Source organism: Hippoglossus hippoglossus, chromosome 12 (genome assembly GCF_009819705.1).
Source record: "Hippoglossus hippoglossus isolate fHipHip1 chromosome 12, fHipHip1.pri, whole genome shotgun sequence".
NCBI classification, from domain to species: Eukaryota; Metazoa; Chordata; class Actinopteri; order Pleuronectiformes; family Pleuronectidae; genus Hippoglossus; species Hippoglossus hippoglossus.
Window position 1 is genome coordinate 19,132,663 of NC_047162.1, and position 15,408 is coordinate 19,148,070.

General features: G+C 45.6%; 1 protein-coding gene across 4 annotated transcripts in view; it reads left to right on the forward strand.

Moving 5' to 3' along the window:
- Positions 1–15,408, forward strand: part of vldlr (very low density lipoprotein receptor) — a 28,464-nt gene that overhangs the window by 11,617 nt on the left and 1,439 nt on the right. Inside the window, exons 4-20 of one of the 4 annotated variants that reach the window (XM_034602567.1) lie at positions 1,029–1,151; positions 2,482–2,690; positions 3,832–3,994; positions 4,156–4,278; positions 4,891–5,013; positions 5,449–5,568; positions 6,191–6,316; positions 6,649–6,820; positions 7,127–7,351; positions 7,436–7,554; positions 7,931–8,070; positions 9,103–9,244; positions 9,396–9,545; positions 11,866–11,876; positions 13,503–13,560; positions 14,813–14,890; positions 15,016–15,185. In XM_034602567.1, the coding sequence (XP_034458458.1) occupies positions 1,029–1,151; positions 2,482–2,690; positions 3,832–3,994; positions 4,156–4,278; positions 4,891–5,013; positions 5,449–5,568; positions 6,191–6,316; positions 6,649–6,820; positions 7,127–7,351; positions 7,436–7,554; positions 7,931–8,070; positions 9,103–9,244; positions 9,396–9,545; positions 11,866–11,876; positions 13,503–13,560; positions 14,813–14,890; positions 15,016–15,185 (2,252 nt within the window). Of the gene's footprint in view, positions 1–1,028; positions 1,152–2,481; positions 2,691–3,831; positions 3,995–4,155; positions 4,279–4,890; positions 5,014–5,448; positions 5,569–6,190; positions 6,317–6,648; positions 6,821–7,126; positions 7,352–7,435; positions 7,555–7,930; positions 8,071–9,102; positions 9,295–9,344; positions 9,546–11,865; positions 11,877–13,500; positions 13,561–14,812; positions 14,891–15,015; positions 15,186–15,408 lie in introns of those variants that run through there. The other 3 variants (XM_034602568.1, XM_034602569.1, XM_034602570.1) reach the window with 3 other exon arrangements.

The window sequence follows — 15,408 nt, forward strand, 5'->3', positions numbered from 1 at the left end:
GGTTCCTGAGCTTTAGGACTCGATCACACATGCACGAAGCCACGCTGCAGATTTGCCTCATGTTTTATTCGCCTCCTCGTAACAGATTTGAAGTGAAGGGAAGACGAAGTTATGGGCTTATTATGTAAATGTGACATCACGATGCCCCTGAAGCACTGGACCACTCAGATGTTTTCTCTGCAGCTTCCTTTGCTCCAGACTTTTTAAATTTGCAGAACTTTTACCGTCACAATAATCTAACGCACTAAGAAAGAAGAGACTGAAAAAAACCTTTTAATGTCTCCATTTAATATTCATATAAAGTAAAACCTCTTGTGTCGGGGAACTCGAAGCTCAACAAAACCTTTAATCTGCCAGAACAATAACAGCTGCTTGTCCTGTGTCCCTGTCCTCGTGTTATTTTAGTCCTCGGTGCACAAAGGGCAGCGAGTTGATCCACTGCAGCTGACGAGCGTCAACCTGCAGCGGCTCGTTCTGCTTCTTCAACAGCTTGTTTATTTATCTACGTCATGTGGATAAATCACTGGTCATGAGAAGTCAAGACTTTTGAGTCTTGAATGTCTGATTAAAACTGGTTAATTAGATGTGGCTGCAAACTCAGCTGCTTGATAACTGTAGTTAGTTCACCTCTCTAGTCTAGAATCTTCCAAATTGTTTACATCTCACGAAAACACAAACTGCTTCAAACTTGACTTGGAACAAAATTTGTTTTCTCACAGCAGAATTCACAAAATGAAGTTCCTGTAGCTTTGTGTATTTACTGTATGTAAGATGTTAATTAGCAACATGCTGCTTCTACTGAAGGAAGAAGGCAAAGGAACTTTTCTTCTTGGACAGATTGTCTCCTCAACAACTTTGCATTTCTCTCCGTCATTAAATATGAAAATTAATCCCCCTTCATTTTGATTTTGTTTGCCCAAAGCGAATACTGCAGCACAAAGTGATTTGTGCTCATGTTTTAATTAAGAAAAGAAACAAACACAATGAAACACTGTTGACGGCGTGTTTCTGTTTTTCTGTCCATGCAGACATGAGGACGTGTCGCGTGAACGAGTTCAGCTGCGGAGCCGGATCCACCCAGTGTATCCCCGTCTTCTGGAAATGTGACGGAGAGAAGGACTGTGACAACGGAGAGGAAGAGGTCAACTGTGGTGGGTGAACACAACACACACACACACACACACACAGACACAACACACACACACCGAGATCCATCGCTGGTTATTGTGATTTCTCACCTCGTAACCAAGGGCGACCGAGCCTGAATCCACACATTGAGGATTTCACTCCACGTTGAGCTTAAACAGGCCAATTAAAACTTTCATTTACAAATGATTGACATTGGCTCTTATTTACAAAGACGCGTTTTATTTATCTACATAATTCTTTGTTAATCTCGGCTCCATTTGTTGTAACATTGATGAGACGAGTGTTATATGAATTAACTATATTATAAATCGCCCAACTTAATAAGCTGATGAAAGACACTCGTGTCCATTGACACAGTTTGGTGAATTCCGTTTCCATGTCAACCGTCACTTTACTGTTTCCATCGAACTCGGAACGTCTTCCCATTAACTTTGTGGTTTATGAGACGCTGACGGCTGCATTTTTTTTGGGACATTTGCCTGAAACAAGCAGGAAGCAGGTTTATTTATTTATATTGTGAAGAAGCCATTTAATTTAAGGAAAGAATCAGGATTGTTGCAGCAACTAAACTTACCGCTGGTGGCTCCACATTCACAGGAGGAAATTCAGACTAAATCATTCAGGACTCTGCAGCTGTGCGTCTGATTCACACTGTGCAAGGACACACAACTTTCTGCACAAACGCACAACACTGCGTTGGCTTTTAAAGATGCAATCATCCTTTTTTTTTTTTCGAAGAGGAGACGTGCTGCTCTTATTCATGCACTGGATGTGGGCATCAATTACTGCTCGTCCTGCAGCTGTTTATCCTGAACACTGTTCCACATCTTCTGCAGAGTGTCGAGCGCTGCCTGCACAAACTAAGATAATTAAATCTGACAGAAAACAGTGAAGCAGCCTGTTGCATGCTGGGAAAATTTTAACGAGGGGAGAATTAAATATATATATATATATATATATATACGCACAACGTTTTTATATCAGAGCGAATCAGTGGTTTCACCTAAAATAATGAGTATTGTGAGCTGCGTCAGTTGTAGACTCTTATTTATGCATCATTATACGTACAATGCTGCAGCAGCAGATCTCTCACACACACACACACACACACACACACACACACACACACACACCAGTCAGCCTTATGTCAATCAAAATGTGATGACCTGTCACTTTGCCTCGTACGTTGTCTCATCGTTCGCTTTACTCAGGGAAGCAGGAATTTACAAACAAGGTGCACACATGGGGAAATAAGTAAAAGTTAAATAACAGGTTTAAGTAAGTCCTGGAAACTTATAAAATATAACTTCCCCCCCCCCCATCTGCCTCCAGGTAACATCACCTGTGCTCCCAACGAGTTCACGTGTGCCAGCGGCCGCTGCATCTCACGGAACTTTGTGTGTAACGGCGAGGACGACTGCGGCGACGGCTCCGATGAGGTGGAGTGCGCGCCGTCCTCCTGCGGCCCCAGCGAATTCCAGTGTGGGAACTCCTCGTGCATCCCGGCCAGCTGGGTGTGCGACGATGACGTGGACTGCCAGGTAAGAACGGAATGAAACGAGAACAAGGAACATGGGCCAGGGAAGAACTTTCCCTTTCTTTAAAGATTGTGAGATGGGACATTTTTACTAATTTCCCAGTTCCTAATTCATGGTTCAGGTGTGTTTAGGGGGCGTGTGTGTGTAATCTTGTGGCAGCTTGATTAGTCTTCAGAGGACGTGCACTGATGTGGACTAAACCAACTCACATTTCTGTATCTAACAATGAGCATAAATGAGCCTTCAGTAGATTTATCACTGTCACGATCTAGTGTTGTATCCCTGGACTCACACATTCTGCAAGTTCAACACTCGGATATTGACCTAACACACGCACACTGTGGACATGTATTCACACATGGCAGAACCAGTTCCCCTGAGTCAGCGTTTTCCTTTGCACCTGATAATTAACTGTGGTTGTCGCTGTGACGAGGAAAAGAAGAATTATACAAACACTCACACCCTTAAATGAAAATGCTGCATTCAGTGAGAAGGTCATTGTCGTTCCCTCCCTCCCTCGCTCGCTATCTCTCACGCTCCTGCGTCATTACTAACTGTAATGAAGCTGCAGGCGCACACAACACACATTCTCACACTTCATTAATCTGCTCCCACGTGAGTCAGGGACTTTGTGAGATGATGAAAGTGTGAGGAAACCGTTACCGCCGCTCCCGTTGATCCTCTTCTGAGATCTGAGTATCGGTGACGGCTCCTCTGCCCGTCCCTCAGATCATCTGACTGTCTTCGTTTGGATTTTCTGTATCGTAGCCTGCATATAAATGAAGTGACGGCTCCTAAGTGAAGCCAGATCCTCTTGATCTCCTCCTGGTGGCTGGCTGCGGTACAGGTCATAAACCCAGCCTCCTCCATGTTAGTAGATGGGACATACAAACTAAAACTTTTAATTGCACAACACGTTTTTTCTCAAATCGTTTGATGGCGGCACCTGTATGTGGAAATATTTAAGCTTTTATTTAACTTGTCTATAAATGTCTTAAAGTCTAGTTTAGCAAATTGGATAGTTTCCTTTTTAGAAGCTCATATTTTCTCATGTTGAAACTACAACGATCTGTTTCATCATTAAAACCAGTTTGTCAGGACGGTTGTAATAAGAGTCATCTTTCTTTCTCTCTTTCTCCTGCAGGACCAGTCGGACGAGTCCCCGTCTCGCTGCGGCCGTCACCCGACGCCGCCGGCCAAGTGTTCGTCCAGCGAGATGCAGTGTCTCACAGGGGAGTGCATCCACAAGAAGTGGAGGTGCGACGGAGACCCCGACTGCAAGGACGGCAGCGACGAAGCAAACTGTCGTACGTGCTCGCGTTCGATTTGTGTGTCCCACAATCCAAAATTCAAATACGGTCAATTTGCTGTGATAAACTTGTCTATTTTTAAATGTTCTGTCAATCAGGTAATTGATGCGTTGTTTCAGCACCACTTGTGTAACTGTGTGTGTGTGTTTCCTTTGCAGCTGTACGCACATGTGGATTGGATCAGTTCAAGTGTGATGATGGAAACTGCATCACAGGCAGTCGACAGTGTAACGGAGTCCGAGACTGCGTCGATGGATCCGATGAAGCCAACTGCAAAAACAGTATGTGCTCAGTGTGTGTCTGTGTGTGTTTGTGGCTTTACAGACGACTGTGTTAAATTATCCTGAGGACACTGTCGGGGGTGGACAGTACATTTACTCATTTTTGTCCTCTGATGTGTTTCTGGTTTTGTCCTCGACCTCTGGCTTCGTGTGTTTGTGTAGATGCTGTGGGCGTGTAAATGGTAATTGTGTGTTTTCCACACGTACTTTTACCCAAAGTGAAATTACAGTCCTCTTCAGTTTGTGCTCATATATAAAAGCAGGTTTTTTTTTTTCACTGGATATGAATCTGATTTATTTATTTATTCTACAATCCAACGCTTTGACGGCCCACGCTTTTGTTTTGCACCAGTGGAATAAAACAGTGTCACAAACTTGTCAATTTGTAAAAATCAGATTTCAAAGCTGAGAAGAGCGTGAAGTGAATCTCAAGCTTTTGTTTTAAATACAATGAGCTATTCATAAACTTGGCACGAGTCCCTGGCTGTACAGAGATGAGTTCCTGTTTATGCGATGGCATGACAGGCAGCTTTGTGTTTTGGATTTGTCGATATTACCGTTTTGCATTAATGGCTCCTGAGGTGTTAAATTCCTGTGCGTCTCTCTCTCCAGTGACTCAGTGTAACGGACCGGACAAGTTCAAGTGTCGCAGCGGGGAGTGCATCGAGATGAACAAGGTGTGCAACAAGGCCCGAGACTGTCCCGACTGGAGCGACGAGCCCATCAAGGAATGCAGTGAGTAGTTAAATTAAGTTTAACAGATGTTATAGAATCTAGTTTGTGGGTTTAATGAGCTCGTAGTTTGTCCGTCCAGGTTTTTAACCAGCGTCACTGAGCTGCAGCTTCAGGAGAAACTCTGACGTTTCACTCACTTCGTTAATTCATATTTCTACAGACATGCCGCCTCACGCAGTGTATCATGTGTCCTGTGGTTCATTTGTAAAGGTTTGAAAATGTTTTCATGCTCCAATGTTCAGAAAACATCACATTGCTGCAGCTCCTCCTTTCAGCCTCTGTCTCAAACCCCTGGTTTTAGCTCCTGTCTCTTTAAGAGCCTCTTCTCAATGAACGCACATCTAAAGAAATAAGAAAACGTGTTGTAGTTTTTCAGTTTTTATTGAATTGTAATTACCTGAAGTGGTCATGCCTGTTTCCTTTTGTGCGTTTCAGATGTAAACGAGTGTCTCATGAATAACGGCGGCTGCTCACACATCTGTAAAGACATGGTGATCGGCTTCGAGTGCGACTGCTCGCCTGGACTGCAGCTCATCGACCACAAGACCTGCGGAGGTAGGCGACTGTTACTCATTAGTTATTATTGTCTCTTTGTTTCTTAGAAATCTTTAATCCCACAGTCTGGGTCCGATGTTCAGAAGCTTGTTGTGAGAGTTACTGTGTTCGGTGTGAAATGTGATCAGCTGTGTTGTAATCTCTCTTTTTTCCCGAGAGCTGAAATTCTGTGTTGTGTTCACGAGGATTTGAATCGATGGTTTTGTTACTGAGCCACTGAGTCTTGGCCTCCAACGCTGCTTTGGATATTGGGGGAAATGTGTCTAATCCCAACTAGAGGGAACCGCACGGGTTTGATAGTGTCTGTAAATCTGCTCCCTGATGTAAAATCACCACTAAACTCCTGAAAACTTTATTTACATGCGACTCAGATGAGAGCAGCTTGTTGCTAAAGAAGTAAACGGACTGAGCCTTCTGTCCTTCTGACCCTGGGTTGATTTCCTCTGTATTAACTGAACACTGGATATTACCAAGCTGCAGGTTTGAGGTAAAGTTGTCTCTCGCAGCAGGAATCGTGGGAATATTTCAGAAAACTAATTGAAGCGCTCGACAGACCTGATTGATGAAACGCGTGCGACTGCAGCTGTTTTCCTCCGTCATCTCTCCATCTCTCTGTGTGCAGACATCAACGAGTGTGTGAACCCCGGCATCTGCAGCCAGATCTGCATCAACCTGAAGGGGGGGTACAAGTGTGAATGCCACAACGGCTACCAGATGGACCCGACCACCGGGGTGTGCAAGGCCGTTGGTGAGTCGAGTGCAGCAGACGCTGCCCCTCAGGCGGATTCACTCGCTTTGTGCTGAAGAAAAACTCTGTGGAATTATTTAGTTGAAACATATTTTTGGAGATTTCTTTCATCAGAGGCCTTAGAGTGAGAGTTACACACACACGCACAACCAACACATGAGCTGCTCTGTTTTCTAGTCTTCACTAAGAACCCACACACTTTAACATGTTTTTAAACATTTAATAAAACCAATATCAATCAGAGAAACCTGAGGCACTTTTTAAAGAGCCGAGCTGCCACGTTAACCTTTTCAGTCCTTGTGCCTCATGTGATGAGTCTCCTCTGTCTGCAGGGAAGGAGCCCTGCCTCATCTTCACCAACCGGCGGGACATCCGGCGCCTGGGTCTGGAGAGGAAGGAGTACACTCAGATCGTGGAGCAGCAGAGAAACACGGTGGCTCTGGACGCAGACTTCAACCAGCAGACCATCTTCTGGGCCGACCTCGGCCACAAGGCCATATACAGGTAGGTTATATACAGGTAGATTATATACAGCTAGATTATATACAGGTAGATTATATACATGAAGGAAACATGGCCAAGCAAGAGAGAGAATCCTGAAATCTGGTTGGACAGTTCTGCTTGATTGAAGTTTGATTTTCATGTTTTCTGATATGAAAGAAAGCAAAAACACGCAAACATCTCTAATTTTAATTTTCACTTAAAGGAGACTTGCATTATTTTCCTCTAAAGGTCCTAATGTTCTGCAAAGTTCAAAGTCTGCAGTAAAACACCTCATTAATCATGTCTTTGTCCTCTGTGTCCTCCCAGCACCATGCTGGACAGACGAGGGGACATCGGCACCCACATCAAAGTGATAGACAACGTCCAGACCCCCGTGGGAATCGCCGTGGACTGGATCTATAAGAACCTGTACTGGTCTGATCTCAGCACCAAAAGCATCTCGGTTTCCAACTACAACGGAACCAAGCAGAAGGTTCTGTTCAGCCGAGGCCTCAAAGAACCGGCGTCCATCGCCGTGGATCCGCTGTCTGGGTCAGTGGGACGTCACTTTACAATCCTGTATCTGCTGTTGACGGTGCATATTTATGAGAGTGTGTGTGTGTGTTGGTCGTGCAGGTTTCTTTACTGGTCTGACTGGGGCGAACCTGCCAAGATTGAGAAGTCTGGAATGAACGGCGTGGACAGACAGGTTCTGGTGGCGAACGACATCCAGTGGCCTAACGGAATCACTCTGGGTGAGAACACACGAGAACCCTGGGAAATCTGCGTCCATGTCATCGCAGCACGTTCTCTTCTCTGCCAATAGAAACATCCAGCATCATGTTTATATAATCAAATGTTTGTATTCACTGTGCTGTCGCTGATGAAATGTTTTATTGATTTTACATTTTTTCCTCTCCTCCTTCCTCTGCCCTCCATGTTTCATCTGTCTCCTCTGCTCTTCTTCTTCATCCTTTCTGCCTCCTCTTCTCCCTCATTCCTCCTGCGCGACGCACTTTTATTCAATATTCATCTTTATTGTTTCACACCTTTTTGTAATTATTCCTTTCCTCCTGTTTTTTCTTTGTCATTCCGTGCATCCTCTTCTCGTGCACATCCTCTCCCCCTCAGATCTGATCAAAGGCAGGTTGTACTGGGTCGACTCGAAGCTGCACATGCTCTGCAGCGTCGACCTGAACGGAGACAACAGGAAGAAGATACTGCAGTCCTCCGACTACCTGGCGCATCCCTTCGCTCTCACGGTTTTTGAGGTACTGCAGCTCGGCACGTCGTTTAATATCCCTCTGAAAATACAGGTCACAAAGCATCTGGCTCCGATCGGCATCGTGAACGTGCTAATTTCTTTTTTATTATCGTGCAACAGCGATTTTTCTTTGAACTGAGCAGGAGGCAACACACGTGAGCTTCTCAGTTTCCTGCACGTTCTTGACGAATCACTGAACCGTGGACGCGTGGCTCTCTCGCTGTTTCCCCTCACAGACGCCCACTCGTACAACTGCTGCCTCTCTCCGTCACATTTACTCACATGCAGCGTGTTGAAGGTGCAGAGCACGTCTCAACCAATCAGCAGCTCCAGTCTATGGAGAGAGTTTTACGTCCAATGTTCCCATCACTCAGTCTTGTAGGTGCTAAAGGGGAAAATCCTCAGCTGCATGAGACAGGTTCAGTTTCTTTGGGAATAAATGTAAAGAGATTTAACACGTCAACATAAGCATTGAGATCTCAGGCCCCTAAATATATATATCATATAATCTTTCACTTTGTCTGAATCAGCGTCAGAATTTAATGAGTTCTGTTTTGGGCCTGGTCCCATCCTTCCAAGTTTCATGGTAATCTGTAGTTTTTGTTTAATCCTGCTCACAAACAAATGTGTGAAATCCTCCTGTTACCGATGTGATGGAGGTAATAAAAGAAATGATGAGCTCGGTGGCAAATGGTTTCGACAGTTTGGAGTCGTCCACACTTTAATCTCATCCCAGTGTTTAGTGTTTATTTGGAAAACCATCTAAAGACGTCTGTTTAAAGTGTTTGCGGTAAATAGAAATCACTTCCTTTTAATCCAGATGGAAATCCAAGATGGAAAAAAGTAATTATCGCACATATTTGGATTTTACTGCTGATGGAACCTCGGTCTCTTTGGTAAAAAAACTTTGTGCAGAATAACAATCATGAATATTAGATCCACGGTCACAGAGGATTCTTCAATCTGCTCTAAGCCTCCATTAACGACACATGAATCTATTAATGTTTGAATCTGCTGCGTCGTTCTGTCTTCTCTCCAGGATCGAGTTTTCTGGACCGACGGTGAAAACGAAGCCATCTACGGTGCGAACAAGTTCACCGGCTCCGACGTGGTGACGCTGGCCAGCAACCTGAACGACCCCCAGGACATCATCGTCTACCACGAGCTCATCCAGCTGTCGGGTAAGAACCGGACTGGAGGAGGGGCTCGCTGACAATTATCACTGTAGCTGCATTTGAAGCTGGTCTACTTAAAATAACCTCAACTCAAGGAGCATTAACAACTGTATCTGATGTGTGCAGATGCTCTATATGTTTGTTTCTGTGTCGACAGGTACAAACTGGTGCTCAGAAAGAGGAGAGAACGGCGGCTGTAGCTACATGTGTCTGCCGGCACCGCAGATCAACAAGCACTCGCCCAAGTACACCTGCGTGTGTCCGGGGGGGCAGGAGCTGGCTGCTGACGGCCTGCGCTGCCGACCCGGTGAGTCGCAGCTCCACGTGACGTTATTCCCAGTGAGGGTTTGTGTGTGAAACGACATCCCAGCAACCCTGGGGAGAAATATCACTGGTAATCTGATTTAGTATCTGGACACATTCAGGTCACTGACGATGACATCACGGGGGGGGGGGGGGGTATTTGTAATTATATGGTTTCAGAGAGTAGAACACGTGCACAGGAAACTGCTCGTGTGTGTGTGTGTGTGTGTGTGTGTGTGTGTCAAAGCTGTAGCTGCTCATTGATGCGACTTGTGCACACAGACGCATGTTTGAAGTCGTGTTTTCCTCCTGCTTCTTCTTCACTGAGCCTCACTGCTTCTTCTTGCAGGATTGATTCAACGGTTTTAGTTGTTGTAAGAAACAATTCAGACTAATTCTTTGGGCTTAAATGGCTTCATCACTTCCCTTCGCTGCCACTTGTGCATGTTTCCTTACAGTGTGTCTGTGTGTGTGAGCAGCTGTCGTTCTGTGTTAGCAGCCTGACTGCGGATGAGTCGGTCTGTGTTGTGATCCAGTTTTCAGCGTCTCTTTGGAGAGTCTGTGTTGCCTCACATCTGCAGCTCTGTCTCCTCCTCCTCCTCCTCCTCTTGTGTTTGAGTCCCAGCTCGACAGCTGCATTCCAGAGGTTGAGTCTGGAGGAGGTGGAGGACGACTGGATGAGGAATCCACGTTTTATTCCCTGGTCTGAGCAGTGGTGTGATTTCTGCTGTGGCAGCAGGATGTTTGGTGCAGTATGTGATCGTTGTCGTTCTGTAACGACCTCCACTCGTCTGGAGAGACTCTCCACAGGATTTTAGAACCTGGCAGCAGGGATTTGTTCTGTTTAGTTGGAGGATGAGGTCCATTCTCTAAAGAATAGTAAGAAATAATGGTAATAACTGGATTTTCACCTGTGAAAACACATCCTATCTCAATGTTAAAGAAAGTGAATCCTCTCCTTTGTCCGGATCCTCGTCAAAATTTACTTGGTTCCTTCTTGACCCAGGTCCCATCCTAACACAACGTTTGGTGGATGTACCTGATACCAGACAAATGAATTCATGCTTTGAGAGATGAGTCTAACTGTCGTCCTGCTCTCATCACGTCTCCTGTGCGGTGAGAAGGTTCCTGGGAAACGCGGTCCTCGCTCTGATCTACTTTCCTCTGCGTGTTTTGTCTCGAGCCGCCCGGCTCCTTCCTCCGCTCCCACACATTCGCCTTTTCATTGTGAAGCCGCCTCAGATGGGAAGCTGACGGATGAATTCTGTGCACATACTCCGCTAATTGGACTCAAACTTTGAGAACAAGACGCGAAGCACTGGAACGTCTCCCTGACAACGCCCCGCTCTGCTGAATGAGCGTCTGTGTATTTAACCTGTGGAGTTTTCTGTGAGACTCGTCGAGCTCAGTCTGTTTCCACTGATTCTTTCCTCTTGGGGATCTTTTATCTGCAGCAACGCTCCATTCATCTCTACTTGACATTACTTTAAATGACAAAGGAAGGATTTATTTCACATACACCAGCCCCCTGCACCGATTGGCCGCTACTAGCTGTCAATCACACTATCCATGACCCAAGGGATCATAATTTACTAAATGAACATCATGACGTATTGACGAAGACTTGAAACTAGAGATTGAGACATAAACTCGTTAGGAAAATGTTTCCTGACGTCATAAACCAAGTGAGAAGTCGCATGCAGACACCTTTCTGACTGCGGCTGTGTAGATTTCAGCATCAGACCTGTTTTTTGAGTCGGACGTGCTGAACCGTGCACGAGTCCCCACGCAGCTCTGCAGCAGGTTTTACAACCTGCCTGCTCCACAGAAACGTAATGGGCTCCCTGACTCGCCTCCTCACGGGCTGTTTGGGAATCTGGAGCTGCTGCGAGGCTCTTAACAGCCCCTGTGCTGACTGAATGTACCACCCAGACTGCCAAGGGGGGTGTGTGTCTGTGAGTGTGTGTGTGTGTGTGTGTGTCTGTGAGTGTGTGTGTTTGTGTGTGTCCGTCCTCCTCCTTTCCACACTTCAATGCAGCTTGAGTGCTTTCATCCCTGCAAAGTGTGCATGAGTGTGTGTGCCAGATCATTTTTATGAACAATGTGAGTCCATGCAAACTTAATTTTATCCAAAGGCTAGGTGTGTGTGTCTGTGTGTGTGTCTGCGTGTTTTCATGCATGCTCTGGTTGTCCTGCGAGTGTCTTTGTGCATGCGTTTGCTTCTACAACTGTTTACACACCCGCCTGTCTCTAGAAGTGAGAATAGAGTGTGTAGTGGGGGGGGGGTGAAAGAGGGATGCCTGTCACTCACTGACTGCTCCTCCACCTTCCTCCTAGTTGGGACGCAGCCAAAGGCCTCGCCTCTTTTTAAACCTTCAAACCTCCAGCGAACACGTTTATCCCATTTTCCAGCCGCTGCAGCTGCACCCGGCGCAGACTGTGGCGCATTGTGCGTCTTCCACCGGCTCTAATCTCGTTACTGAGAGAAGTAATAATAACAACAACGCTCTTCACTTCGGGGTCGAACCGGGAGCAACCGCACAGGGATTCGTGTAACGGTCTTTAGAGGAGGCCGGGGAGCGTTTGTCCTGCAGGCGGAACAATCTCCGGCTGAAATACACGATGTTTCACTGAGTTTCTGACTCAGCGTGGAAACAGTTTGGATCTTAAGAGATCAACTGTGACTTTAAGATGCTGAACAAGCCCAAAACATCTCGAATTCCTTACTGCCTTCATTTAGATTTATCTTCAGGAGAGTTTCCAAACGGGACCTGGGGGGGGGCTCGTGCATATACTGTGCAGACACATAAATAGTGAAGTAGTAAAGTTTAAGTGCAGATTTCCAACACGCCAAGCACTTCATACACACACACAAAGTTAGACACTCGTCTTCAACCAAACCTTTACAGTTATGAAACTTTTGGAAAGTAGATTAGTGGTGTGGAGCCTCGTTAAGGGGGGGGGTTCTGTGGACAAAGGTAATCGGCTCTTTGGGGGCCTCCTCAGCTCGAGGGCCACAAGCGGTTCCCTGCTTTACCGACACTGATCCAACGCCCCATTAACCTCCAGCAAGGTGTTTTAGATTCCGTGTTTCGCACCAAAGACGCAGATAAAAAAGATAAAATCCTGTCGTCCGTGTGGCTTCCTCTTGATCTTTCTGAGGTTTTTATGCCTTTTTTGAGTCACTTTCTCGACTCGGTGAGATGAATTGAACACGTTCTGATAACGGCTCTCTGTTTGACAGCCTCCCCCCCCCCGAAGGCATCGCGGTGTAACGTGCACGAACGTCGACAGAAGTAGGTTGTGTGAGGAACGAGAAGAGAGAGAAGTTCAAACAGAAACATTCTGAGGCCTCGATGTGCAACTTCAGCCTCGGGGCACAAAACAATAACTAATGAATTTTTAAAACATTTTTTTTTCTTATCGTCCCGTTGAGTTGATTTTCTACCGTTTTCTAGTCTCAGGGCTGCAACAAATAAAACTTTAATTTCCAGTAAATCTGTTTCCTTTTAATAAGATATACAATTTATTTTTGAAATATAAATATTTTAAGTCTGAATGGGGAATTGTATGCTGCCTCTTCCATATGAAGAGAGATGCGTCCGTTTACGTTGGTATTTGAAGCCGTCAGAAGAGAACGTACAGGAAGCTGTTTCCGTATCTAACGTTCAGAATAAATAAGACTTTAATCATAATTTTCTGTTGATTGATTAATGATTTACTCGCTCGTATGTGAACCGTCATGTAGAAGCAGTGAGAACGAGGTCGTGACCTTTTCCCTGAGCTTGCCGATCTGTCTCGTCTTCTGTCTGTGCAGCTGATTTTTACTGGTTCACTCTCCTGAGACCTGATTTGTTCTGATCTGTTTTAAAAATAGGACGACTTCTGTGGTCCCACGTCTTGTGTTGTCAAACCTTTGTTGTCAGAAGCGTGACTCTCTGTGGCTCTTTCTGTGACAGACCCTCCTCCTAAAGGTCCCTCAAAGGATGATGGGAAAGCTCTGGTGCAGCCGCCGCCAGGTAAAACCGTCGTGCTGGTGTTACTGGGACTTGTTTGAAGCATGTGGGGCTTTGCTCTAAAATAACCAGTTCTCTTCAGATGATTAACAATCTCTCTCTAAAGTGGTTTGTTTGGATTTCTCTTCTTTCTATGAACGCTTCAGATTTTTCTGTTAATCCACTGACGGCATGAGATGAGCTTCAGAAATTTAAATGTCCTCGATTGGAAATCTTTCCTCTGAAATACCGAGTCCTGACTTTGCTTTGGTGATGGTTGTTGGGTTGTGACGCATTCAGACGTGTTTCTTCCCTTTTTATTTTAAGACTGAAATTTCCACTGGTTGTATTTGAGTCCTAACATTTCTAGTTCTAATAACTTTCAAACTAATCCATGCAGATTGCTCCGGTTCCTCTGAGACATAAATAATAATAAGATAATTGTCTACATGTGACTTCAGTGCAAACAGGAGCTGCTAAATAGACTTTTGCCTTCATTTCCAGTCTGTGAGCGAGGAGACGTGTGATTCATTAACTTTGTCCTGACTCTGGAAAATGCCGTTGATGAGTAACCGTTTGTTTCTCGTGACTTTGACTCGGTTATTTTGAGCCTTGATCCGAAGCCATGATGTTGTTTTAAAGCTTTTTCCTGCTGCTGCACGTGATGCCGATGTGTCTGCACGACTCTGGACAATTCTCACGTTGAGCAACTTTCCAGCTTCAAGCTCTGCAGAGGTTTCTATCAGGCACAGGAGCAGCACCTAGTGGCCGAGTACAGGAAGTGACCAAAGCATTCATATCTACAACCGGCTCTTTGTCATAGATTTTAAAGTGCGAGGGCTGGAAGCAGACGTCAGACTCTTAATCCATCGTCTCTCGTTCGGCTTGTGTCAGTTCACGGTGACTCTGTGGAGCCGTTTGGCAGAAGGAGTTAAATAAATCCTGCTTTTTGTCTCTTTTGTCCCGACGTCTCCGGCGCTGCTTTCAGCCGCTGTTTGCCAGTCATGTCACTCACTCGTCCACCAGAAACGCTCACAGCTCGACTCCCAGAGTCCTGGGTAGTGTTGGAAACAGGTCTTTACACAAAGCTTTAAAAAAAACATTTATCTTTTAGAAAGTTTGGAACCTGATCTGTCAGTTTCAGGACATTTAAGCATTTTAACATAAACTTCTTTTTCAGCTGATTGAAACAAAGGAGACGTCTTGAAAACACAAATCAGTTAATCATTGTTAAAGTTCAGTGTTGATGATCTTTGGTTTTGTTGTTTTTTCACAGAAGCCAACGTGAGCACGTCGATCCAGTTGAACTCCACAGCCAGAGGTTCTGCAGCAGCCTGGGCCATCCTGCCCGTCTGTGAGTGGAACTGAGACACTGGAGCCTGGTGGACGGAAACGTCCTCATCTTACTGCACTGACTCTGATTTTCAGTCTAAAATTAAATATCAATTACTAGTTCATCTGACTGTGTTTGTGTTTCAGTGCTGCTGGCGATGGCGGCGGCGGGCGGATACCTGATGTGGAGAAACTGGCAGCTGAAGAACCAGAAGAGCATGAACTTCGACAACCCCGTCTACCTGAAGACCACAGAAGAAGACCTCAACATCGACATCACCCGGCACGGCGCCAACGTGGGACACACCTACCCTGCGGTGAGTAAACAGCCACGGAACAGAGGGCATCATGGGTAAAGGTCTGGATGAACAGATCTTAACCCAAATCTCAATCAGTTCATTATCACTATAAGTGGAATGTAGTAAATAACAGCTTCGGCTCTTAATGCCGCGGTTTCTGAGCAGCTTAAATCATTTCACCCTGATGCCGAGGACGCAGACTTCACGATCGTGACCGCCACTCTCCCCCCCGACCTCCTGA